This window comes from Trifolium pratense, linkage group LG2 (assembly GCF_020283565.1).
Source record: "Trifolium pratense cultivar HEN17-A07 linkage group LG2, ARS_RC_1.1, whole genome shotgun sequence".
Taxonomy (NCBI): Eukaryota; Viridiplantae; Streptophyta; class Magnoliopsida; order Fabales; family Fabaceae; genus Trifolium; species Trifolium pratense.
In genome coordinates, this window is record NC_060060.1 from 7082756 (window position 1) to 7106886 (window position 24131).

The 24131-nt window shown below is 32.3% G+C and overlaps 3 protein-coding genes and 1 pseudogene across 3 annotated transcripts; 1 reads left to right on the plus strand and 3 right to left on the minus strand.

Moving 5' to 3' along the window:
- Window positions 1-6292: 6292 nt before the first annotated feature.
- Window positions 6293-9312, minus strand: LOC123904076 (annotated as a pseudogene).
- An 869-nt stretch (window positions 9313-10181) lies between these two features.
- LOC123906702 lies at window positions 10182-12054 on the minus strand. Its single transcript, XM_045956674.1, has 2 exons — window positions 11752-12054; window positions 10182-10459 (listed from the first exon to the last, which is right to left on the minus strand). The coding sequence occupies exons 1-2, from the start codon at window positions 11917-11919 to the stop codon at window positions 10409-10411; spliced, it is 219 nt and encodes a 72-aa protein (XP_045812630.1). The 5' UTR covers window positions 11920-12054; the 3' UTR covers window positions 10182-10408.
- Window positions 12055-12902: 848 nt separating this feature from the next.
- On the plus strand, window positions 12903-17574 carry LOC123906704 (methyl-CpG-binding domain-containing protein 2-like). Its single transcript, XM_045956675.1, has 5 exons — window positions 12903-13127; window positions 15636-15964; window positions 16111-16164; window positions 16307-16431; window positions 17329-17574. Exons 2-5 carry the CDS (start codon window positions 15660-15662, stop codon window positions 17340-17342), a joined length of 498 nt encoding a protein of 165 aa, XP_045812631.1. The 5' UTR covers window positions 12903-13127; window positions 15636-15659; the 3' UTR covers window positions 17343-17574.
- A 947-nt stretch (window positions 17575-18521) lies between these two features.
- LOC123906705 (U-box domain-containing protein 52-like) lies at window positions 18522-22498 on the minus strand. The gene is made up of 7 exons (XM_045956676.1): window positions 22040-22498; window positions 21583-21668; window positions 21378-21499; window positions 21025-21278; window positions 20843-20900; window positions 19069-20731; window positions 18522-18970 (listed from the first exon to the last, which is right to left on the minus strand). The coding sequence occupies exons 1-7, from the start codon at window positions 22212-22214 to the stop codon at window positions 18890-18892; spliced, it is 2439 nt and encodes an 812-aa protein (XP_045812632.1). The 5' UTR covers window positions 22215-22498; the 3' UTR covers window positions 18522-18889.
- Between the last annotated feature and the right edge of the window lie 1633 nt (window positions 22499-24131).

Consider the following 24131-nt stretch of genomic DNA (forward strand, 5'->3'; position numbering starts at 1 on the left):
TCAGGATAATTTTAACTAGAGAGACATGATATGATAAGTTTCAGGGTTAACTTATCATATCCTGCTATCGTACCAAACCCTGGATTGAGACAGGATATGATACAGTTATCCTATCATGTCTCTTATCCTGCGCTCCAAACGGACCCTGAAAGTATATGCATCAATTTTTTTTAGTTACCGTAATATCGGTACGAAGTTCTCATCGCCATTAGTGATGACTAATCTTCATCGAGAAACCTTGGGGACACACAAGGTGGTGGGTTCTCCCCTCCGAACTGAGTTTTCTTCATGCGCATGAGGCAGAATTTGAATCTCTGATCACATGCTTAAGGAACCAATTCATTATTGTTTGATTTTTTTTATCATGCTTGGGGTTACAAGTTGGATCCGCACCGCACTTATACAAAACTCACCCTTCGTCCTAAAATATAAGCAAAAATGAGTCAAACAAACTTGATGTATTTAGTTCAAAATTTGGACTAAATACATTCATTTTAGATGATCAACTTTTGCTTATATTTTGGGGCGGAGATAATATTTTATTATATCACTAATTATAACCCAATATTTCACGTACCAAATTTTTTAACAAGTCAAGTCATATATAATGGTTAATGCATGCACAGATTTACTAATGTTGAACTTAAGTTAAAAATAATTTAATCAGAACAGTATCAATAAATAAGTAATTTTTAAAGGTACTTTTAAAAGTTAATTTTTTTTAAATTGGATTTTGTTATAACCTGCACTAACATTCCAGTAGTGTTATAACCTGCACTACAATATGAGGACATATAAAATTAATATATGAATTGAATATATTATCTAATTTTGTACATTTGTATGGAATAATCAAATAAGACATTTTATTTTTAAGACTCTGTAATAAAATTAAGTTACAAGTTAGTTTATAGCTGAAAAGTGGTTAGCTTATATATGTAGCTGATAAGTGATACCCGATAGCTTATAACTAAAAATTAGTGTTTGGTAACAAAGTTTTTCTCATTTGTTAATTCAAACAGCGTTTGAGTTTATAGTTTTTTACCTTTTCATTCCAATTTTAATATTATTATTATTTCTTTGTTTTTTTAATTAAAAACCTACCCACTCACAAAATAACTATTCACTCACATAAAATAATCATGTACTTTTATGTTATTTTGTATTTATATATAACAGCTAAATTTATCAAACACTTTAATTTTACTCTACTAGCTTTAGAGCTAAAAATTAGCTTATCACCCATCAACTAACTTATAATTTAATTTTACCAAACAGAGTTTTTTTTTTGTTACCATGATATTGGTACGAAGTTTCCACCGTCGTTAGCGATAACTAATCTCCATCCGAGAACTTGGGGGCACACAAGGTGAATTCACACCTCCTAACCGAATTTTCTCTATACGCATGAGCCAGAAATCGAACCCCTAACCACATGCTTAAGAAGATCAAGACTCTTATTACTTGGATCAATTCATTATTGTTACCGGATAGAGTTTTAGTACGATGATAAACTAACTATTCATTTTTATAGCCATATCTAAAATATATAGGAGATAATCCGGACAGACTAGAGAGGGAACGAGCCTTAATCATTTCCTTAATAGTTTTTCTCCATTAGTTATATTATAAATTAATAATTATTGGGGTGAGTGACTTGTGAAATTGGAGGTTTATCAATTCTCGTTCTCTTTTTTATCTTGACCAAGTAAAAATTTAGTGGTCTTGAACAATTCATATACAAAACTGTTTGTTAGTTATATATACTTAATGTATTTTTTCAATTAACAAAATAATAACGGTATGTCTCCACTATGATTTAAAAATTTGCAAATTGCATGGCTAAACAAGACTCCCTTATAATTAGTTGAAGAAGGTGTTGTCAGTTGTTCACTGGACAAACTGATTTGGTGTTTTCTTCTTTATTAGTCAATCAAGGCCATATATATTGCATTTTGTTTTATTTTATATATGCCAAGAAAAAAATTCTACTACCACTATCATTAATTGATCACTTATCACTTATCTTCAGCTCTAGACATTCTCACGTAAAGTAGTGGGGGGTCTTATCTTATCTATCAGTGTAAATTAGTGGATTTTATAAATAAATAATGTAAATTAGTGGTAGTCACTAATTTTCCAAAATTAGCTTAAAATAATATTGTGGATATCCCACTTCTTTTTTTTTTTTTTTTTTATAAATAAAATTGAATTATAAAAGTACAAGGTGTACTCAACCCTTGCAATTCGAAAATCACCATTAGATGCTATCAAGGCAAGCTATAAGATTATTACACCAATCGACATAAGCATACATGGTATTACGCCCACCTCTACCTAAAAACCAAAACCATGAGATATAGATAATTTGATCCACAAAAGAACTCAAATTCGGCAAAGTTCCCCTAAATATGACGTTGTTACGAAGACGCCAAATACACCACGCAAGCCAAATTAAATGACGAAACTTTAAATCTGAAATAACTAAGAAAGAGAAAACCTAAATAAACTCCAAACCTCTAAATCTGGTGGAAAAAAGATTATAAAACCTGAAATAATACAGAAAAACAAATTTCAGCAAATAAAAAATTAACGAAAATCAAAACCTCCAAATTTGAGTTTACATAATAACCAAACTATAAAGATTTGAGATTCAACAATACCTTTTGAGACGGACCAGTATGCGTAGAAAGAGAACCTAGCAAGCGGAATTGGAAACAATCCATAAAGAGAAGAATGATTAGGGTCGGAAACAAGGACGAAATAAAACGATTAGGGATTAGGGTTAATGGATTTCTTCATGATTTTAGGGTTTTTTGGGTACAACCAGATTCGAGTTCATGATTCGAACAAAAGGGAAAAGGATAGTGTTGAGGAAATTGATGATTTGTGCAACTGCAAACTACTGATTTGAGTTTAGGATTGATTTGGAAAATAAAAGACAGAAGAGGGAAGAGATGAAATATGGGCGCGAGTGAAAATTTTGGAGATTGAAAATATCGCCCGCGTTGCTTTGCCACAATTTCAACCTTTGTCAATTTTCCTTTTTTTTTACGGTTAAAAAAATTATTTATAGTATATTTAAGTTTATTATTATATTAAGATAAAAAAAAATTTATAAATCTAGTTTTTTTTTTTGTCAAGAAAAAAAGAGTGGATTTTTTTTTTTTACAAAATTAAGAGTGAATTTGTTTTAGATTTTTTTTTTGTATTGAAAAAATTATTATTTTTAAATAGTGTACGTGATAGGATTTTATTTTTAATCATATCGTCTTTAATCTGTTTTGATTATATTTTTAATCATATCGTCTTTTTTTGTATTTATCTTGTATTCTTTCTATATTTTTTATTTATTTATCTTATATTTTATTTAGTGAAATTTTGTTCCAATTAATAATTTGTTTTGTTTCTATTTTTAAGCATTTTTTTTATTTATCTTATATTCTTTCTAATTTTTTTTTGTATTTATCTTATAATTTTTTATTTTTTTAGGGAAATTACAATAAAAGATATAAAATTTGCAACGTGGTTAAAAGTAATAAGGATAAATTAGTAACTTTGTTGATAATCTATTTTAATATATTAGTAATAGATAATTTTTATGATGGTAAACAAATGAAAAGTATCTTTCGAAATTTTTAGAAATCTCTAAATTATAAGAGAAGGTGAAAAACAAAACATCAAGAAACCTAAGAGAAAAGCATTACCTCCGAATTGTGATCGGAGGAGGTAAGAATCGTGACTGGCGGTGATGATAACGGGTGGTGGAAATTGAAATCGTGACTGGAAGATTGAGTTTGAGTGGCGGAGACAACGTAGAGAAAATAGACTGAGTTCGTGAGCGTTAAGTCATTGTGAAGAGAAAAAGAAAATTGTGGCTCAGGAAAATGTGTTTTGAAACATTAAAAAAAAATCTTATTATAAGAAAAATCATTTTGTTTAAAATTTTGGGCGCACAAAAAAAATTTGGCGTGAAATTTTTGGCGGGATGAATTTTCAATGTTATTTCATTTATAGAGACGGATTTCAGAGACGGATTAATTCAAAGACGAATAAATTCTGTCTCTGACAAATGTTTGACTATTTTAATATCAAGTTGACTAATTAGAGACAGATATAGAGACTAAATTATTAGACACTGCAAAAATCTGTCTCTAATTTCCGTCTCCAACTATTGATTTTCAATTATAATTATAAAAATAATAAAGTAGAGACGGATTTAGAGACAAAACTTTGTTGAGACAGAAATTTCCGTCTCTAAAATCCGTGACTAATACATATATTTTAATTTCGGTGTCTAACCACTACAAAAAAATTTGTCTCTTGCGACTGATTTGTAGCGGCTGTTCTTTGGAACTGTCGCCGCTATCATATTTTCCAGATACTTTGTGGCTGTTATCCTAAACCGTCGTGACTTTTTCTACTTTTCGCGCACTCATATTCGCTCTATTTTTCTCTCCAGAATTTGAATTTTTCTCAAACCCTTCCTTCTTCACATATTCATTCAAAATCGATTCCTTCAATCCCTTGGTTCTTCACATATTTTTTCTCAAACCTTCGTTCTTCGCAGATTTGTTCAATCACTCACAGATTTTCATCGATTCCTTCTTGTTCGATCAAACTCAAGCTCGAACTCAAATACTTTCAAATTCGTTCAACTTTAGCTAAAGACCTATTGTATCTATCCTATTGTATCTATCCTATTGTATCTCCTTGTATCTATCCTGGTTAAACTAGATAAAGACATATTGTATCTCCTTGTAGTCCCTCATAAAACCACTTTAACTAGCATTCTGGATAAACTGTTTAACATATTAATGCTGGATAAATTATGAACTCTAGTATGAGTATCACCTTCTTTTAAAGAATGCATTGAAAAATACATTTTTTTATTCTATGGATGAGTAGCAAAATTAATTCAGTAGTTCTTTTCAACATTAGTCATCAAGTGAAAAAACAAATTAGGAAAAGAACAATTAACTGTGCCAAAAGCCACCTGAAAGTTTTTTTTTTTATTTTAAAAAAGTATTGCGACGGTTTTAAACCGACGCTAAAATCAACGACAGTTTCAAACCGTCGGGAAAGGTTGAAATAAATTTCTTGCACTTTTAACTTTGCGACGGTTTAAAATCAATTGACGACGGTTGGAAACCGACGCTATATATGTTGCGACGGTTTGTGTGGCGGTTTAGAAAATCGTCGCCATTATGTGCGACGACGCCAGGATTTGCGTCACTACTAAAACCGTCGTTATTCGTGTTTGCGGCAGTTTAAAACCGCCGCTAATCCCTTCCAAAACCGTCGCTAACTAACAATTTTCTTGTAGTGAACTACTTTTTTCCGTCTCCAATTTTGTCTCTATTAGAGAAGAAATAAATTTCGTCTCTAAATTCCGTCGGTATTTAAACTTTTTCTAGTTGTGGTGGATGGCAGCTCCCTCAACAATCCTGGTAGAGCCGGCTTTGGAGGTATCATACGCAATAGTATGGGTAATTGGCTACTCGGATTTTCTGGATTTATTGGGATTGCTACTAGCTTACAAGCCGAGCTTCATGCCATTTACAACGGACTTTGCTTAGCAATGGACTGAGGTTTCAACAATGTGATTATTGAATCAGATTCTACAATTGCAATTGGTCTGGTGGAACATGATATCTCTCCTCTTCATCCTTATGCTCCTCTCATCAAGAAAATTAGACAATTCCAAAACATGGATTGGACTATTGTTTTTCATCATACTCTTAGAGAAGGCAACGAGTGTGCAGATTGGCTTGCCAAGAAGGGCGCTACCTCAGATGTTTCCCTAAAGATTTGGCATAGTTGTCCTCCTCAGCTTAGTAATGTTTTGATAGTTGATGCTTCATGTGTTGCTCGCCCGCAAGCCTAGTTTGCTTTCTGTTTTTGCTTCTTTTATTTTCTGATGTATCAAAAAAGAATTTTACTGTAACCAAAAAAAAAAAAGTATTAAGAATTTTACTTTTTAAATTTCAACTTTGCGGTAAAATTTATAAAACATATAAACGAATTTAGTTGTTCATAGTCTTGTAAACAATTCTTGATATATATATATATATATATATATATATATATATATATATATATATATATATATAGGAATCAATTTTTTCTATTTACACAAGACAAATCAGCCATTAATTAGAGGACCTTACAAGAAATTCATGAACATGGTTTGCCAAGACACAGACTAAGACAATTATATTTATACATTGGCAATTATAATTAAGTGATATGAAACCAAAAGATGACACTTAAAAAAGAGAAAATTAATTAATCAGAAAAGTTTCCATGGCTTGCCTCCATCCATATTGAATTTTTTGAGCCTTCCAAACAACATAACAAGTATAACAATGATTTTACCTTCATCATATCACTCCATTTTCCAACAAATCCAATCCACTTGTTTTCACAATTTGCCTCTCGATGCAACTGTCTTTCACAACTATATCCTGTACTCAATCCTACGTTCCCATAAGCACTGTTCACATATGCACCCAAAACACCAACATGCATATATGGGTTAATTATACAAAATAGCCTAGGCCACATGAACAATGAATGGATTTTATAAAAATAATGATGTATTTTCTTTGACACAAAAAATTAATAGTGTATTATGTACTAACAGCATCATCTATAAGAGTGTATCAGAGAGAGTTTTTATGGTGGTCCGAAAGCTGAGAAATGTATTTCTAAAGTACCGTTTGACCCAAGTTTTTTTCTTTAGGAGTCTCTTAATGCTCTTAATTTACCTAAAAAAAAAAGTTTTTTTAGGTGTAAAAGTTATTTTAACCGTAAGCTTGAAATAATAGCTTTAAAACTAAAATTAAAGTTGTTTGGTAAATCTTACTTTTTTTTTATAAAATAAAAGTTAAAAATTGTTATTTTATTATTATAATAGGGTTTTTTTTTTACTTATTATTATTATAATAGGGTTAAATTATATGTTTGATAATATTTTATATTTTTTCTTAAAATATAGAAGTTGTTTTTCTTTCTTACCAAAGCTTTTAAAATATTTTTTGTTTTGTAGCCCCTCTTTTACAGGTTTACTAGTCTTTTCATTTCTTCCATTATTAGTCTATAGTTTTTGAAATATAAATGCAAAAGTGTAACATTAAATGAATCAAAATTTCTTTAGTACACCCCAAAATTGATTAATACTTTAGTAATGGAAGAAATAGAAATAATCACAAATGGAGAGGATCATAACCCACCTGCTATTGACACGACACAGAGCAGAATTGTCGAATGAATCTATTTGGTATCACGATTGATATTCCAAAATCACAGTGACTCACTGTGATTATTCAAAAGCTACACTCTCGACTCTTGTATTTACCAAAAGATATCACGCTAGGTTACCGTAATCCTGACATGCATACCATGACACCAAATATACACTTAATTTATTTTAATAATGATGTTTTGATTTGGAGCGCAAGAAGTAACATGATAATCTCAATAAAATACAACATTATAATGAATATGACTAAAATTTTAATAATTTTGTCAAGAATATGTTCATGTAAATATTGAAATTAGAAGAAATACATTAATGCTAGAATTAGAGGGAGAGTTGGCGTAAGAATTGAATGAAATGAGAGAGGTTGGAATTAATAGAAATGTAATTAACCTGATAACTTCAACAACAATGTTTAAAACGTTGAAATTGAGAGGATCTTCCTTCAATTTTTTCCTCTCTGTTATGCACACTAGTATGATGAATAATTGAATATGACTAAATAGGAGAGTTGAGATAATATCAAATTCTCTGTAACTTTTCCTCTTCTCTTTTTCATCCTCTTACTACTTTTTGAATTTTTCCTATTATCTTTTATGGGGAGGAATGAGGTGTAAGGAGGAAGGTACCTGTACAATAGTAGCAAATATTTGGGTTATTAAAATACTTGCTAGGGCATACAAGATAAATCAATCGTTAAATAATTTTTTGTTTTTGATAAATATCTTAAATTTTATTTTTAACCGCCTTACAAAATTCAAAGAGTTTCGATCCTCAAATGTTTTTGGTCATAAATTTTAATCCATGCTTTTAAATCAACTTATGTGTATATTTTGAAATTTTGAATTATTTTTGCAAACATGTTTAATACATTATAGAAATCTCACTTGTAAAAAGTTTAATTTTTTTTCAACAAAGGATGAATTAAATATGAATTTTTGAATTTTTTGCGATTAAAAATTCATATTTAATATATTTTTTGTTAATAAATATTCTAAATTTTGTGGGAGAAATTCTTATAAATAAATATGAATATAAAAACTCATTTAAAAATATGAAACACACATAAGTTGATTTAAAAGAAAAAATTAATAATTGCAATAAGACATTTGGAGACCAAAACTTACTAAATTATTTTAACGATTGCATGAAAAATAGTGTGTTTCCCCTCTAACAAGTGTTTGTAACTAACTTCCTCTGAATGCTTCAAAAGATATCTACACTCTTTCTGCTTGTAAAATTTTCCCAATACCAATATGCAAAATCTCAAGCATGCAGGGTACAATGTGTTCCCAACAAGTATTTGTGGAATAAGCATAAGAAGAAGGCCTGAATTTTGTCTAAAAACAATCATATTTTCGTTTGTTGGAACAAAACCACAATTAGAAAAAGCCGAAACTATAGTAAAAACTGAGAATGTCCACATCTTAAGACCCTTTTGTTTTAGTATTTGTTTAGTACTAGGAATAATTGTAAAGTAAAGTGACACCCCAAACATACCTATAATATGTATAATTAAAATATAACCAAGAATTACATAACCCAAATATTTCATAGACCTTAAATTTTCATTTTTAGTACTCAATGATTCATGTGATATATTGTTGTGTACCTCATTTGTGACCATTTCAAGTTCAAGATCAGTTTTGAGTCTTGATCTAATGAAATGAAGTCCTACCATTGATGTAAATACTTCACCACCTATGAACATTAAGATGGTAATGATGATTAATTGAGGGTTAGAAAAAATTTGCATTTCGACTGTGGACATGCTTGAAACTGTTGTAGCTGAAATGGATGTGAAGAACAAATCTAAGTTTTTAGGTTTTGTTTGATTTAAAGGCTTTATAACTTTGAGAAATCCAAAACCCAAAATGGAAATAGAAATGAAATATACAATTTGAATCCATAATGGATTTGCTCTTAGGAAGATGAAGCGACAAAAACATGTTGCTATGACGAAAATTGATTTGCCAAGACAAGTAAGTTTTTTTGTATGATGTGCTACAAAGGTGTTTCAACTTTGTCACAAAACAATTTAAGATATTCATCTCTAGCTAGCTGTTTTGTCTTTAGTTCTACAAATGAAATAATCCTATATGCAAGAGAAGAGAATGTATTTAAAGAAAAGTTAGTATGCTGCTTGCTTAGGTTACAATTCATGTGGCTATTTTTGGCTAATTTGACTTTATTTAGTAGTATACCTTTTATTTTTCTAAGTGATTTTTTAAATAGTTTATTAGCCTATTGAGAAAGAGAATCAAATAATACTTTCTCTGTCTCATATTAAAATATTGTCTCCTATCCTATAAAGTGGGCGAGCAGCTTTCGTCCAACTTTTGTTTCAATATACATGTCCAATTTTTCAGTTGATTATTTTATAGAAATGATCAATTTCTAACTTTATTTTGCTAAATAACTCTTTCTGCATTCATGGATTCCTATCTTATGTCCAACCAATGAAGGTGGAAGTGTGAAACTCTAACTAAGCCTTCTTAAAGCTATTTGTATTGATGTTATTCTAATTAATGAAGAAACTGATTATACCACATCAGCTTGGTAGGCGCCTATCAAGATATCTCCCTATGAACGTACAAAAAAAGTCAATGTAAGTATGCAAGTCCATGTAAGCTTCTGAAAGTAGTACTAGTTAAAGGCCTATTTATCATGTTGTTATTGGATTTATAATTCATTTCATGGTTTGAAGTGTTTCCATGTTCATGATTTCTTATAATATATTTTTCATCCATACAAAATCAAAACATGTCCTCACTAATAACATGAGTAATACTGTAATAGAAAGAAAGAAAGAAAAAAAAATACAATGGAAGTCACTGCGAGGATCATAAATAGGTAAGCTACTCTGGAAAGAATATAAGCACTACCATTTGTTTGTCACCTAGCAAATTCGATCTAATAGTTTCTCAAACTCATGCTTTTTGTTTTCCAAATATATTATTAACTTTGAACAACGGTACCAATTTAACATCACAGAAATATCAATGAAGACAGCCAAACATGGAGTAGTTTGATACAACAAAATTACATAAACAAACAACCCTTGGCGAGTTAAGAAAAAGTGCATGTTGTAGCCTCATTAAGGTTTAACTTTCATAACCCATCATTATTACAAAACATCTTCCACACTTAAGGCTTGAACTTCCTGTATGGTCGACCATTATCTTCATCTTGCATATGCTGTAATCACAAAATAAAAAGTATGTTTCAGTTGAAAGAAAAATATTCATAAACACATGACAAAGGTTTAAAAAAATGGTTTGAAAATCATACCACACATCATTTAAGAATTAACAATACATTACAACTAAACGATCAGACCAGATTTTAAACTGAACCAAAAGGAGTTCACAAGAAGACCAAGTATGGAGCAATTCAAGCTCGCAGAAAATAGAGGCTTGCTCAAATTCCAATGCAAAACAGTGCTATATAGCGTATCACGGAACAATAGTGATTTGTTCAAAATCCGCTATGCAATAATGCTGTAGTGTCGCCATTTACAACACTAAATTGAAGAAAGTATAAGTTCAAGAATTCTGTAACATAAATAAATCATTATTATCATGTATGAGGACTAAAACTTTCAATTTACCGTAGATAGTAACAAAGTTTATAGACAGTGGTGAGCGAGTCTGGATCCTCGCCATTTGGAGAAGAAATGGCAATCTCCTTTTCCATTCATAAAGAGTTGACGCTTGGCAAAACTAATATCAATGGCTCAATCTTTATGAATGAAAAAGGAGATTGCCGTTTCCTCTCCATTTGGAGAAGATCCAGACTCGTAGTGAGCAGCCATCCATGATATCCAACATCTCAATCTTCAACTTCACAATTAAGATATTGCAACCAATAATTCAAGCAATCATATAAAATTACTGTCTGTCTGCATCTTCAAACAACCTTGCTCACTTTGTTTACATAGAAAAACATTATCTATCTATTCTCAAAATCTAAAAAATCTAACTTTAGGGCTTGTTAGAATTTACTTATTTGAGCTTATCTCCTACCATAAGCACTTGTGAGACTATTTGAGAGAAGTTATGAAAACAGCTTATGACATGTTCATAAGCTATTTTCTGCTTATTTGATAACCTCTCCAAAACATGTTATAGCTTATACGGAGACAATTTAACATAATCTTTTGTTATAAAAAAAAAACAACTTATACTACATAAGCTTTTATCAATATAAGCACTTATATAATAAGCTGTTTATCCAAACAGAACCTAAATCAAAATCAAATTATCCAAGTGAATGCATTGACAATAAGAAACACAGACTTAATAAAAATAAGAAATTATGCATTGACAATAACAAGAACCGAGTGAATCAGAAATTGAAGGTGTAATTTTGAAAATAAAAGTAATGAGAAACCTATAATAATAAAATCCGTAAATTATGAATTGCGGGTAAATGAAATGAATACTAGATTGAAATAATGAAAAAGAAAGAAGATTGGATCTGGTGCTTACGAATTCCTTGACGATGCCTTTATAGACGAGAACGGGAACAGCGATACCGAAGATACCAACAAGAAGAAGGTTACGACGAGACCATCTGAAATTGTGTTCCAGATTCTCTCTAGCAGTTCCCCAATCTTCAATGAATTTGTTCTTGTTTGCTTCCATTCCTCCACCCATTTTTTTTTTGTATATTTTCTTCTTCTTCCTTTCGATCTCTCTCTCTCTATCTCTCTCTGTTTCTGTGCTTTGCTTTTTTCTCACTTTTCTTCTTCTCTCACTTCAGAACCTCTTTGTGCAAATGGGCCTGGGCCTAACCCACAGACTATCATTCGGGTCAAATTAGTTTACATTATGTAATACAATTTTTTTTAAATATAGTATATTTTTGCCGTCCTACCGATTAGTCGCACACCCTATCTCTTTTCCATTTTACCTTTCTGCTATCTTAAGTAGCATAGCGGACATTATAAAAGTGAAGTGTTTTTGGAGGATGTCCGTTATTTAAGCTAGGGTGTCCGCTATTTAAGTAGCGGATATAGATATTTTGGTAATTTAACTGGGTGTGAAAAGTAATTTTTTTTTTTACTAGGTAATAATATACCAAAAGAATAAGAAGAAAATGGTGAGATAAAACAAACAAAAATTGAGAGAAGAAGAAGAAGAATAAATGGTAACTTTGTATAACCCTTTTTTTTTTTCTCTCATCTCCTAAGTTCTAACCCTAGTCGTCACCTTTTTTCTTCTTCTTAATTTATCAAAGAGGTTGACCTGAAATCACCCCTCCAAATTGTTTTTTCTTTCTCGTTGTTAAATAAGTGTGATTTTTCACATATTTGTTTGGTTTTGTGTTATTTGTTATCTCGTCCTTGTGCGGTGTATTCTGTTGTGCCGTCTCTGTGCGGTGTATTTTGTTTTCCCGTCTTTGTGCGGTGTTCATTTGTTTCAGGTTGAAGGATTAGATCCGATCAAGTACAAATCTATCCAATGTCGACTTTTGTGTCATCAACGCTGCAGATCTGGGGGCATAGACATTCCAGACACTTCAATATAGTCATGTATGTAGGCTTATGTAATTTGCCGTTTTATGCTATTAACATGGATGCTGTGAGTTTGTTTGCAGATTCATCCTTTTTGTTTGTTTGAATGAATGAATATTCTTTATTTTTAGTAAAAAAAAAAAGAAGAAGGAGAAGAAGAAGAGGCGAAGAGCATAAACAGCGAGCTATGGCAAGCATGTGCGGCGGCGGGTCCAGTCCGGTCCGGTGGTGAATATTGCAAAATAAATAATTGTGTTGAGAACTGCTCATGTGTTGAGTGTTCATTCATTCATTCATCAATTCATCTTCAACTCAACATGAGAATGTTACCTTTTTGCATCTTCTCAGGTCAATTTCTATCCTTTTCTTTTCACTTCTCCAACAATACTCTTTCTTTCTTTATAGTTATACCATATCCATCAATTCCTTCTTTGCTCTTTCAATCAAGTGTTGTGTTACCATATTTTTCCTATAAAAGGACATATTTATTGTTCATATGTGTTTGGTTCAAATTACTTCATTTTGTTTTTGCCATGTGTTTAGTGGAATCTAGTAAATCTGGGTTAAACTCAAACCAAACCATAAATTGGATATTTTTTCTTCTCATTTATCTATGTTATAACTTTCTAGTTATGGACGAGCATCTCCAATAGGACGGTTTCATAGTATTTTTTTTTTTTTTTATCATTGGAGTTCCATGATTATCATTGAAGTTCCATGACGTGGCATAGAGTATCAAAATTGATGATACGGTAACTTATTTAAGGTACCGTATCAATTTAATATCATCAATTTAAGTTATAAATATAGAAGGGACCACTTGTTAATAATGTATGATATCCAAAGTTGTATCACCATTGGGGCAAAATATGCATGAGTTGCATAAGTATTACATGGCATTGTAGGACCACTTGTTAGTAATGTATGATACTCAAAGTGGTATCACCATTGGAGATGCTCTTATGATGTAGTACATTTCTAATTCAGTAACTTGGTTCCCTTATGCTTAGAAGCTAGGTGTGAATCTAGGTCCTTTAATACTTTCTATATTTGGTTATGATTTCTGCTCCCTTTTTTGTCATATTCAACTTGCTTTGTCATGTGGCATCTTTGTTTGAGCTTGGGCTAGCTTTTAGATTTCAGTTCCCAATGTTGTTACTATTGTGCGACATTGTGGCTCGTATCTTGATTTGAAATGATATCGAGTGCAATTGATACAAATCAAAGCACATATCTCGTTTGGGCCTGAATCCCGGCATGAATCCTGATTCACACGAATCATGAATCCTGATTCACACGAATCATGAATATCGCTAGATCACAAGATAACTATCCTATTGATGGTGCGGCCCAAGAAAGGACCAGGCCGCACAAGCCAGCCGGTTTCTAAAAGGCCCACTAGGGTTATTTTCATTCTATCTTTAAATGGGACAAAATAAGCCGAAATCGAACCTTCAAAACCTAATTTAGGTTCACAAACTTACAGCCGTAGCTTAGTGATTTTGGTTCTCCTTCCCTCCTAGGTACGAGTTTTGTATTCCTCCTACCCATATATTGATTCATATTGTCTCTTCTCTTATTCTATGTTTTTCATCCCCTTATCTTGTTTGAAGGCAATACTTTCTCTTTTGCACGACTTGCTCTTTATTTCCATTTGTTTCTTTCTCGTGTTATTGCTACCCTCTCTTTGAGTTATGATGTTGGATCTGGAATTATTTTGAAATTCACATATGATATATCAACTTATATTTGTTTGCTTATGTTACGTGTTTTTACTTCAAATTGCATTTTTTATTAATCGTGTATTGTTCGATTCATAATAAGATTTGATTCACAGATTAGAAAATAGTTCTTCCGATTCATGATTTGAATCTCAAATCAATAGCCTTGGTTGTGCCTAATTCTTATTTAATGAATGGACAAAAGAAGATGTGCATAGATCTTGAATTAATTAGTATATAGTCTCAAGAAACATGACAATAAAAATTATCTTCAAGTGTTGAATTTATTCATGAATGCACTTTTGTATGATTAAGAATTTCATGAGGCCTGTTGTTTAACAATAGGGTTAAATAAGTTTTTACTCCCTAAATATAAAAATGAGATGGTTTCACCCAAACATAATTTTTTGTTTTTTTTTGGTCCCTAATAGCTATTTTATGTTCATATTTATGTCAAAGTTACGACCTTAAGGTAGGCCTCCCTTACTTGAAATCTATAAGTTTCAATCTATGGCAGATATAAATAATTATTAACTGAGAAATCGAGACTACGTGACACATTTCTTCCACTGATGTGCTTTCTCGGTCTCGTGACGAGCTTTATCGCGCCCTGAGCATCTCCTCCTGTATGTAAAGGGCTCTATCAAAAGCCCTGTATTTGAATTGGTTGGCTTTTTCGATTATCAAATGCCAGTGTAGTTCCTCCTTAGAGGCATTCCAACATGTAGCCCATTATCCGACCTTTCCTTTCACCAAGACTGTAAGAAAGGATGTAAAAAAAAAATAAGAGGTAGAAACCGTGGGATAGTGAGTTGTTGGGATTTTTTTTGGTCCCTAATAGCTATTTTATGTTCATATTTATGTCAAAGTTACGACCCTACTTGCTCCTGCTTTCCATCTGTTGCTTTGTTGTGTTATTTCCACTCTCGCTTTGAGTTATGATGTGCATCTGGAACTATTTTGAAATTCACATGTGATATATCAACATATATTTATTGATCGTGTAATTTACGATTCATAATAAGATTTAATTTATTCAAGAATGCGCTTTTTTGTGATTAAGAATTTCATAAGGCTTGTTGTTTAACATTATTATTTTTTATTACTTCTCTTATCCGCTTTTTGAATGTATCAGGTGCTAGACTTCTAGGAAAATCAAATGCATCCTAGAGTTTTGCCAGAAGAGTATGATTTCGCCGTTCAATGTGATTCGTGTCTTAAATGGAGGTTGATTCCAACGAAGGAAAAATATGAAAAAATACGTGAACATAACCTTAAACATCCTTTTGTTTGTAAACAAGCTCGTGAGTGGCGACCTTCTGTATCTTGTGATGATCCAGAGGATATTTCTCAGGATGGTAGTAGCATTTGGGCTATTGATGAGCCAAGCATCGCACAACCTCCTTGTGGATGGCAGCGACTGCTAAAAATCAGAGGTGAAGGATGCAGCAAATTTGCAGATATGTATGCATCCATTAGTGGTGATTCTTTTTATCTGTTATTAGAATAGAAACAATACAATGATACAATACCACTGTTCTCCATGCATTATTATGAATATTTGTTTATCTTCATTTTGTGACAGTTTTGATTTTGTTTTTATATTTCAGCTACTATGTAGCACCATCAGGCAAGAAATTGCGCTCAAAGGTCGAGGTCAAGAAGTATGTTCCTGCTACTTCTGCTTTACTATCACTGCAATGTGACCTTGAAAGTTACCGTGTCTTAATTCAATTATTGTCATCATTGTTATTAAACATTGACTTTCATCTTTCTTATATTGTGCCCCGGTGCTTGTGTTTTTAGGTTCTTAGAAGATCATTCAGAGTACTTGAAAGATGATGTAAATCTTTCGCGGTTCTCATTTCAAATACCTAAGCCACTGCAAGAAAACTATGTGAGGAAGCGCTCTTATGTTGAATCTGAGCAAGGTACATAAAGTTTTAACTAGATCACAAGGTTCAAATGTATGATTTTAAACTTGATGCACCAAAGTTTTTATGATAAAAAATTTAGGGCAGTCAGGTGTAATTTGTCTATTACTTTATATATCTTTTAATTCTTACACATTCCAACTTCTATTTTTCAGTACATCCATTTTATGTTATTTTTTAATTCATATTCAGGTCTTTATGAAGTAGTATATTATTGTGACTCGTTGTGTATTTTTTCCAATGGTGAAGTATGATTTTTACACTGATTTGCTAATGACTTAAAAGACATGAAATTCTCATCTGGTATAATGTATCAAAAAGTAAATGTTAATCTAGCACCCTTTTTTGAATGAAATGTTGATATTGTACCTTACAAGCCGGTTTTGTAAGGATGAGTTAAACCCAACTCTTAATTCTAAGATGGTATCAAAGTCTCTCCACGATCCGTTGGGTCTGTTATCATGTTTCCGCTATTGGGCCACCCAGCGTTTATATCCACGCACCAAGCCCAATAGTGATGGGGGTGAGGGGTGTGTTAAGAAGTCTCTCATCGGTTACGAGATGGCCTGAATGTTTGTTTATAAAGTGAGGGCAATCCTCACCTTATAATCCGGTTTTGTAAGGATGAATTAAGCCCAACTCTCAATTCTAAGAGATATTGTCGTGTTATTAGTGGTGTAAGCTCCTCTGACAAAACTGATTAAACCGAAAATCCAATCCAAACCAAAATGAATTCAACCTATGTATATCACATTAACCTTATGTAGTCCATTAAGGTGAAATTTAATGATGTGATGAAAGCAATCTAAGGTTAAATTTAATTTGATTTAGTCAAATTGGAAATAAATTCAATGTTCTATGTTATAACTATGTGCTTATTTCAATTTATTTCAGGAGGGTTGAATTGACGTTTCAAGTTGTAAATGATTGGAATTTAATTTTTGTTTCATTTATAATTTGATGGTGAACTTCATGTCATGGTGTTTGTATTTTTGTTTTCTAATTTGATTGTGAACTATCATCACTTTGACTATGTAGTATGAATTTCTTTGTATTTGATTGTGAACTATGATGATCATTTTGAGTATATTGTATGGATTTATTTTAATTTCAAGATGAATGTATTTAATTTTGATTATATTGTATTGATTTATTTAATTTGAAGTTGTTTGAAATAGAGAGCATGAAATAGTTTGTATGAAAGAGTAATAGTTTGAAAAAAAATTGTAGCAGCGAATACACCAAAAAAGGGAATACATAGGATGGATTTATTGTTTGAAAAAACAAACTTTTTAAACCGATCAACCGCACCAAACTAAACTGGTTAGTTTGATTCAATTTCAGGAAAACACTAAAAATCAAATCAAACTGAAATGATGAAGATTTTATTGGTTTGGACATATTTTTTTTTACTAAAAATGGGTCCAAATTGAACTGATTACGCCTATTCGTGTTATCATGGTGATATATGTGATGCAGTGAGTCCTCCAGCTAGGGTAGGTCGAGAAGGAGAAATACTTATATGGACACAACACTAAATATAAATATTTACGCACACTCACATAAATATGAGAAATTAAAAGATGAATTATAAAATCATATTAAATAATGTGACCAATTTATTTTTCTTTTAAACTTTTTTCATTTGTGAGTATGTGCCTAAAGTGTTCCTCGTCCACAGGATGGTACTAATTCAAATAAGAGAAAAATAGAGCTCCCCTCTCCATAAATTGACCCTGCCACCCTTCCTGCAAAGAAGCAAGCAACTCAGAGTTCTCTCTTTAAAGATGCAGTTTAGTAAGAACATCAATTCTCAAGTGAAAACAGAAGGATCAGTAAAAACAGTGTACATCCACCAAATATCACTACACTAGCTTGAGGTTCAATATGATGTTCAATATGATCATTTTGTTGACCTTAGAATAAAATTGCAAAAATCTACCTTTGTTTACCATTTATTTCATCTTATAAGCTATAACTTATTGATTGGATAGTGTTTTCGGAAGCAGTAGCCTTCGAAATCAAGCTTGCAGCTGCTCTGGCGGTGATAATACTTAAATGCAGTCCAGTAACATGTTAACTATTCTTCCATATATATTAGTACATTTGATTAGGGTGTGAAATAATGTTATATATATATATATGAGACCGGTGGGAGTATTACTGTATAGAATTAGATCGATAGAAGCATATGACAAATTTTTACTTTTACGTGACTTACTATATAATGGAAATTGGATTTCATTTACAGACAAAATTCATGTCACAAGAATATTATCCTTTTGAAATTGAGAATTACAAATTTTGCATTGGAAACTTAATTTCGTCAAAGGTGCATCATGCATCCATATGCATGGTAGGTAACCTTAAACTTGACTTGCATGTGGTTTCATGATGTGAAGTTGTCAAACTAACAAAAGGAAATCTTTAAATAACTATTCTCTGACCATTACAATCACCCCAGTGACGATGTGCTTGAACGGCTTTCATATCCGGAGATGCCAGACGACAAAGAATTGGATTCACTCATAATGTCCTGAAACAAAACATACATACATATAATTCAATATTAATTTGATGTTGTGAATGTGATATTATATAATTAATTAAATTATATTAAATGAATTGACTCACTTCATTGGTAGAAGATGTGGAGTTGATAAAATAGTTGCTGCTAACTCTGGGATTGAATGCTACTGCACCACCACCTCTAAACATCATCATAGGCATGTTTTCTTCGGCAAATATTCTAAGCTTGTTGAGCTCAGGAAGCACAACTTTTCCAAGATCAGGTCTATCTTTTCTCCTCATTTCAGCACATTGAAGGGCAAGTTTAGTGAAATGCAATGCGTGTTCAATAGGCCAGTCTTGAACAGCAGGATCAAGCATGTCACGAAAAGTTCCCTTGTCAATAGATCTACCAATGTGATGAGTCAAACCCATCGGAGGTTTGGCAGTAACAATTTGTAAAAGCATTATTCCAAGTGAGTAAATATCAGATTTGATACCAAGCATGCCGGTTTGTTGGTACTCAGGGTCAATATAACAAAAAGTTCCAGCAGTTGACGTCATGTAATATTGTGTGACGGTGTCTTGAACAGAAGGAGGAACAAGCCTTGCCAAACCAACATCACCAATCTTGCTCACATAATTCCGGTCAAGCAAAATGTTTCCAGGTTTTAAGTCACGGTGCACAATCGGTTCTGGTTTATTCTGGTGAAGGAAAAGGAGTCCAGTAGCTATCTCAGCAGCAATTTGAAATCTCAACTGCCAAGGAAGAGGTGGTCTCTTATCTTTTCTGAACAAACAATCCTCCAAACTTCCATTAGCCATGTACTCATACACTATGCAGCCATATTCAGGACATGCTCCTAACAGAAGCACCATGTTTGGATGTCTTATACAACTCAACACTTCAATTTCCTGGTTAAATTGTGCCCTTCCTTGAGCTGCATCTGATTTCAACACTTTGATAGCAACCTGTGTATGATCAAGTTCACATCTATAAACAGGACCATACCCTCCTTCACCAATTTTGAGACTATCTGAAAATTGATTTGTTGCCTCTTCAATTTCCTCAATACTGTATCTTCTATATCTCGCACTGGTGTGATGTGCTGGACTATAAGAATCTTCTGCCTTCTTCCTCTGACTTGCTTCTATTTCGCCTTTTCTCTCTACATTCATTCGTTTTTGTGCTTCCAATGTTGCAATTCTTTGAGATGCTTCAGCTGCTTTGAGTGCAGCTTTACATTTTTCTTGCTCCAACTCTACCATAGCCATAGCTGCTCCTTCACCTTCTCTTGCCTCTTCCAACCTCTTTACTTCTTCGGATTTCCAACGTTGAAGTTCCATTGCCTTCTGCTTTGCTGTGAGTGCTTCCTTGCAAGCTGAACTGTACATTTCCATTGTCTGTTTGAGTTCAAGCTTGAGCCTCCTCATCTCTGCTTCGACTTCATCGGCAGCGTCAGATGACCTTGATGAGGAATTAGGACCAGAACTGTTTTGAGACCCGAATGAATAGTTATCCATAGGAGAGGACAAGTCAATTGAGTTTTGTCCTCCTCCTCCCCCAGAAGAGGATGAAGCAAAGCTGCTTCTCGCATCAAAATCAGAGCCGCTCGAAAGCCTACTAGTGGGAATTCCACTACCAATACTAGTAGTGTCTATATCATCAATGTTATGCAATGAAGGGAATATTCGATCAATACTTGGTCTTCCACTGCTCACAAATGATATATCTGAATCAGGAATCGATGACTCGTATGCTTTGTGTCCTCTCCTGTTGAATGGTGATCTGATCATTCATTTCATCATCATCAACTTCATTAGTCAGTATGATCAATGGATTAAAGTATATATGAAATTATTAGATTAAATGAAGTTAATATATATTGTAACAACATACATCATTTCTTGTTCATCATCCAGGCTCATGCCATATGTTGTATTCCTCTCTGATGTAGCTGTATATGTATGTATATTTATACATACAATTAATAAAATAAAATTAAAAAGTGTTGTGTATTATGATTATACAAGAAAGTTGATAATTATTACTAAATTGAAGGGAGTGAGATGGATACATACGTCGTGGTGGATAGTTACGTGTCAATTGGGGTTCTAGTCTTTCGGGACTTCGAGTTGGCATTGCATGTGGTTGTTGGAATTGGTGACTACGTGATGGTGTTGGTGGTGCTATCATTGTTGCTGATGCTGATTTTGGAATTTGAGTTGTTGCTGATCTGACACTTGAGATTTTTCCTTTAGATATTATATATACTGTGCAGAATGGTGGTGCTGCTTTTGAAACTGTGGTTGGAACATCAGTTGTCCTAAATCTTCTGTCATAAATTGTTCATCATCATAACATTAATTATAAACATTTGAAATTTTATTAATATTAATATTATATTTGTTATTGTTATTATAATATAATATACCTAACAAGACCACCCTTTGATGCTGCCCCTAATACAAGAAGCTCGATAGCATGAATTGAAATGCACTCTATTAATGCCTTTGATATATCTGTTTCCTCCAACAATATTTCTTGGCATTGTATCTGCAATTACAAATCATTAATAAACATTCGTTACTCCTTTTTCTCTCGCTCTTTTTGTTGGATTAAAACCACATTGTTCTTACATTTTTTCTATTGCAGAAGACACGAAATGAATCAAAAAGATCTTTGGATTCGCTATCCATGACATCTTCATTCACATCTCCATTGCCTGCATAATTTCTCGATGCACCGTATAAGTCAGAAATTAATTGTTGTTAATGTGTATATTGCATGTGTGTGGCATATTGCACAATTGAAAACAACAAAAAAAAAAAGGTTTTCAAAGGCATGAACCTTATAAAATTGTATGGATTCGAATCTATATATATGACTATGAAGCTACAAAACATGAAAGGGCTTAATTTTTTTTGGTTTTTCACCACCAGTTGAATCTGGTTCAGGGGTCAGTTCTGGCGGCATCAAGTGGTTTCAGCCCCCTCCCGATCGCAGTTGCAATTTAACACATATATGATAACGATGCATGATTGAAGTAATATAACATAGACAGATAAATAGGTTCATAATGAATGAATGAATTACTTGGTATGGAAGTGGCAGAATTGGTTTTATGTTTAACATGGATAAGAAAGAGACATTGATCTTTGGGAAGAAGATTTTCAACAGCCCATTTGACAGCTTGTTGGCTTGTTTTATTATTCTCAATTGCCACAGCCACCACACGTCCTGCACCAAGCTTTTTATCCAAACGAGACATGATTTTCTCTATATGATGATATGATTAATATTGATCAAATCTAGCTATATATCTTCCTTTCCAATTTACAAAACAAGTAATTAACTAGCATATATTCTCCTAATTGATTAACTACAAATGTTGTAAATGTAATAACAATAACAATAACAATAACCTAACATGTTTTTTTTACAGGAAATAAAAAAAAACATGTTAGATTATTGTTATTGTTATTGCTTAACATATGTTATATGTTGTTAATTATGTAGATTGATTTGTCAAAACATTTGTGAGTTTTGTTTGTTAGAGAGTGCCAATTTTGTATTAGCTAGATCATTGCTGTTAGGATCTAAATTTAGTAAAGTTTATCTCTACATGCAACAACACAACGATGTAATTAATCATTGAACCTTAACCCTTTCATTTTATTTTTTGGTATGGGATGTATAATTGTGTATAAAATAGAAACATAATACCAAAACTTGTATATTATTAAACATAAAATAAGAAAGATTCGTTCAAAATATAGAAGAATTGTGACAATCCAATATGCACCGTCGGTGTAAAGTAATTTTGCACATGCGTCCAATAAAAAACCGACACATCATGTATGGTCATTAAAAACACATGATGTGTCACATTCATTAAATGACGTGGCAACACGTCATTGGATGTATATGTAAAAATAATTTACACCGACGGTGCACAACAATTAAACTCTTTTTACGCACGTAATAAATATAACATGACAATATATCTCTGAACAAATGACATAATAAAAACAAGATGACAATGGCAGCTTAAATAATTGTCTAATGGTACTAAGATTACTGCGGCGGTTCACGGTTGACACGAAACCGCCACTAAAAAAAGTTAACTGTGACGATTATTTGAACCGACATGATCAATCAAATAAATATGGCGGTTCTAATATTGTTAACTGTGGTGGGTCAGTGAAACTGCTAGAACAAATTGACTAACTATGGCAGATGTTTGAATGAAAAATAATATCTAAATTCATTACTTAATTAGTATCCTTTTCAATTTTTTAAGTAACAAGTTAAAATAATAAGTAAAATAAAAACACAAAAGAAGAAATAAAAAGAAGCTTCACGTTTTGGCATTTTAGATCAACAAAATATTCGTCCGTTGCAGATACACTCACAAGTGCAGGAGTATATTGTCATAATAAAAAAAAACTATCGAATTCATAGGGACTAATAAGTAATAGGGTACAATATCAATTCAAGAAAACTTATATCAATTTTTATAGAAATAGTAGTGATTATGATTGATTGCTTTTGAGAGTTTATTGATCAAACAAGCAATTGATTATGTTTCTTATGTTATTTAAGGCCTTAATCTCTGATGGATTGAACAAATCTGTGAAGAACGAAGGTTTGAGAAAAAATATGTGAAGAACGAAGGGATTGAAGGAATCAACTTTGAACGAATATGTGAAGAAGGAAGGGTTTGAGAAAAAAAATCAAATTCTGAAGAGAAAAATAGAGCGAACGTGAGTGTGTGAAGCCGCGCGGAAAGTAGAAAACGTCACGACGGTTGATTGAACGGCCACAAAGTATCTTGAAAATATGATAGCGGCGACGGTTCCAAATAACAGCCACTACATATCAGTCGCAAGAGATAAAATTTTTTGTAGTGGTCATGGGTCACATTTCAAACGTAATTTCCCAATTCCTTCCATATGAAATCATATATTGCGTGAAAACCTGTATTTTTAAAAGCTAGTAAAAAGATATCTTAGCGTTGTGAAATTAAAACAAACTTTCCTTTATCGATGCGGTCGTTAATTGCACTAGTCTGTCGTAGACAAACACCAAGACATCCCAACACTTCCATACTTATGAACATCCATTCTTTGTCACCACACTGGAGTGCCCTAGTGTGCTAAATGGTACTTCTAACTGGTTATGGGTG

Excerpts from the sequence above, each read along its gene's own strand:
- LOC123906702 (XM_045956674.1), bottom strand. The coding sequence starts at position 11,919 with ATGGGTGGAGGAATGGAAGCAAACAAGAACAAATTCATTGAAGATTGG. Across the intron at positions 10,460-11,751 it reads AAGGCATCGTCAAGGAATTC|CATATGCAAGATGAAGATAA; the intron begins GTAAGCACCAGA and ends TTGTGATTACAG.
- LOC123906704 (XM_045956675.1), top strand. The coding sequence starts at position 15,660 with ATGCATCCTAGAGTTTTGCCAGAAGAGTATGATTTCGCCGTTCAATGT. Across the intron at positions 15,965-16,110 it reads TGCAGCAAATTTGCAGATAT|CTACTATGTAGCACCATCAG; the intron begins GTATGCATCCAT and ends TTTATATTTCAG. Across the intron at positions 16,165-16,306 it reads TCAAAGGTCGAGGTCAAGAA|GTTCTTAGAAGATCATTCAG; the intron begins GTATGTTCCTGC and ends TTGTGTTTTTAG.
- LOC123906705 (XM_045956676.1), bottom strand. The coding sequence starts at position 22,214 with ATGTCTCGTTTGGATAAAAAGCTTGGTGCAGGACGTGTGGTGGCTGTG. Across the intron at positions 21,279-21,377 it reads TCAAAGGGTGGTCTTGTTAG|AAGATTTAGGACAACTGATG; the intron begins GTATATTATATT and ends AATTTATGACAG. Across the intron at positions 18,971-19,068 it reads CCACATCTTCTACCAATGAA|GACATTATGAGTGAATCCAA; the intron begins GTGAGTCAATTC and ends GTTTTGTTTCAG.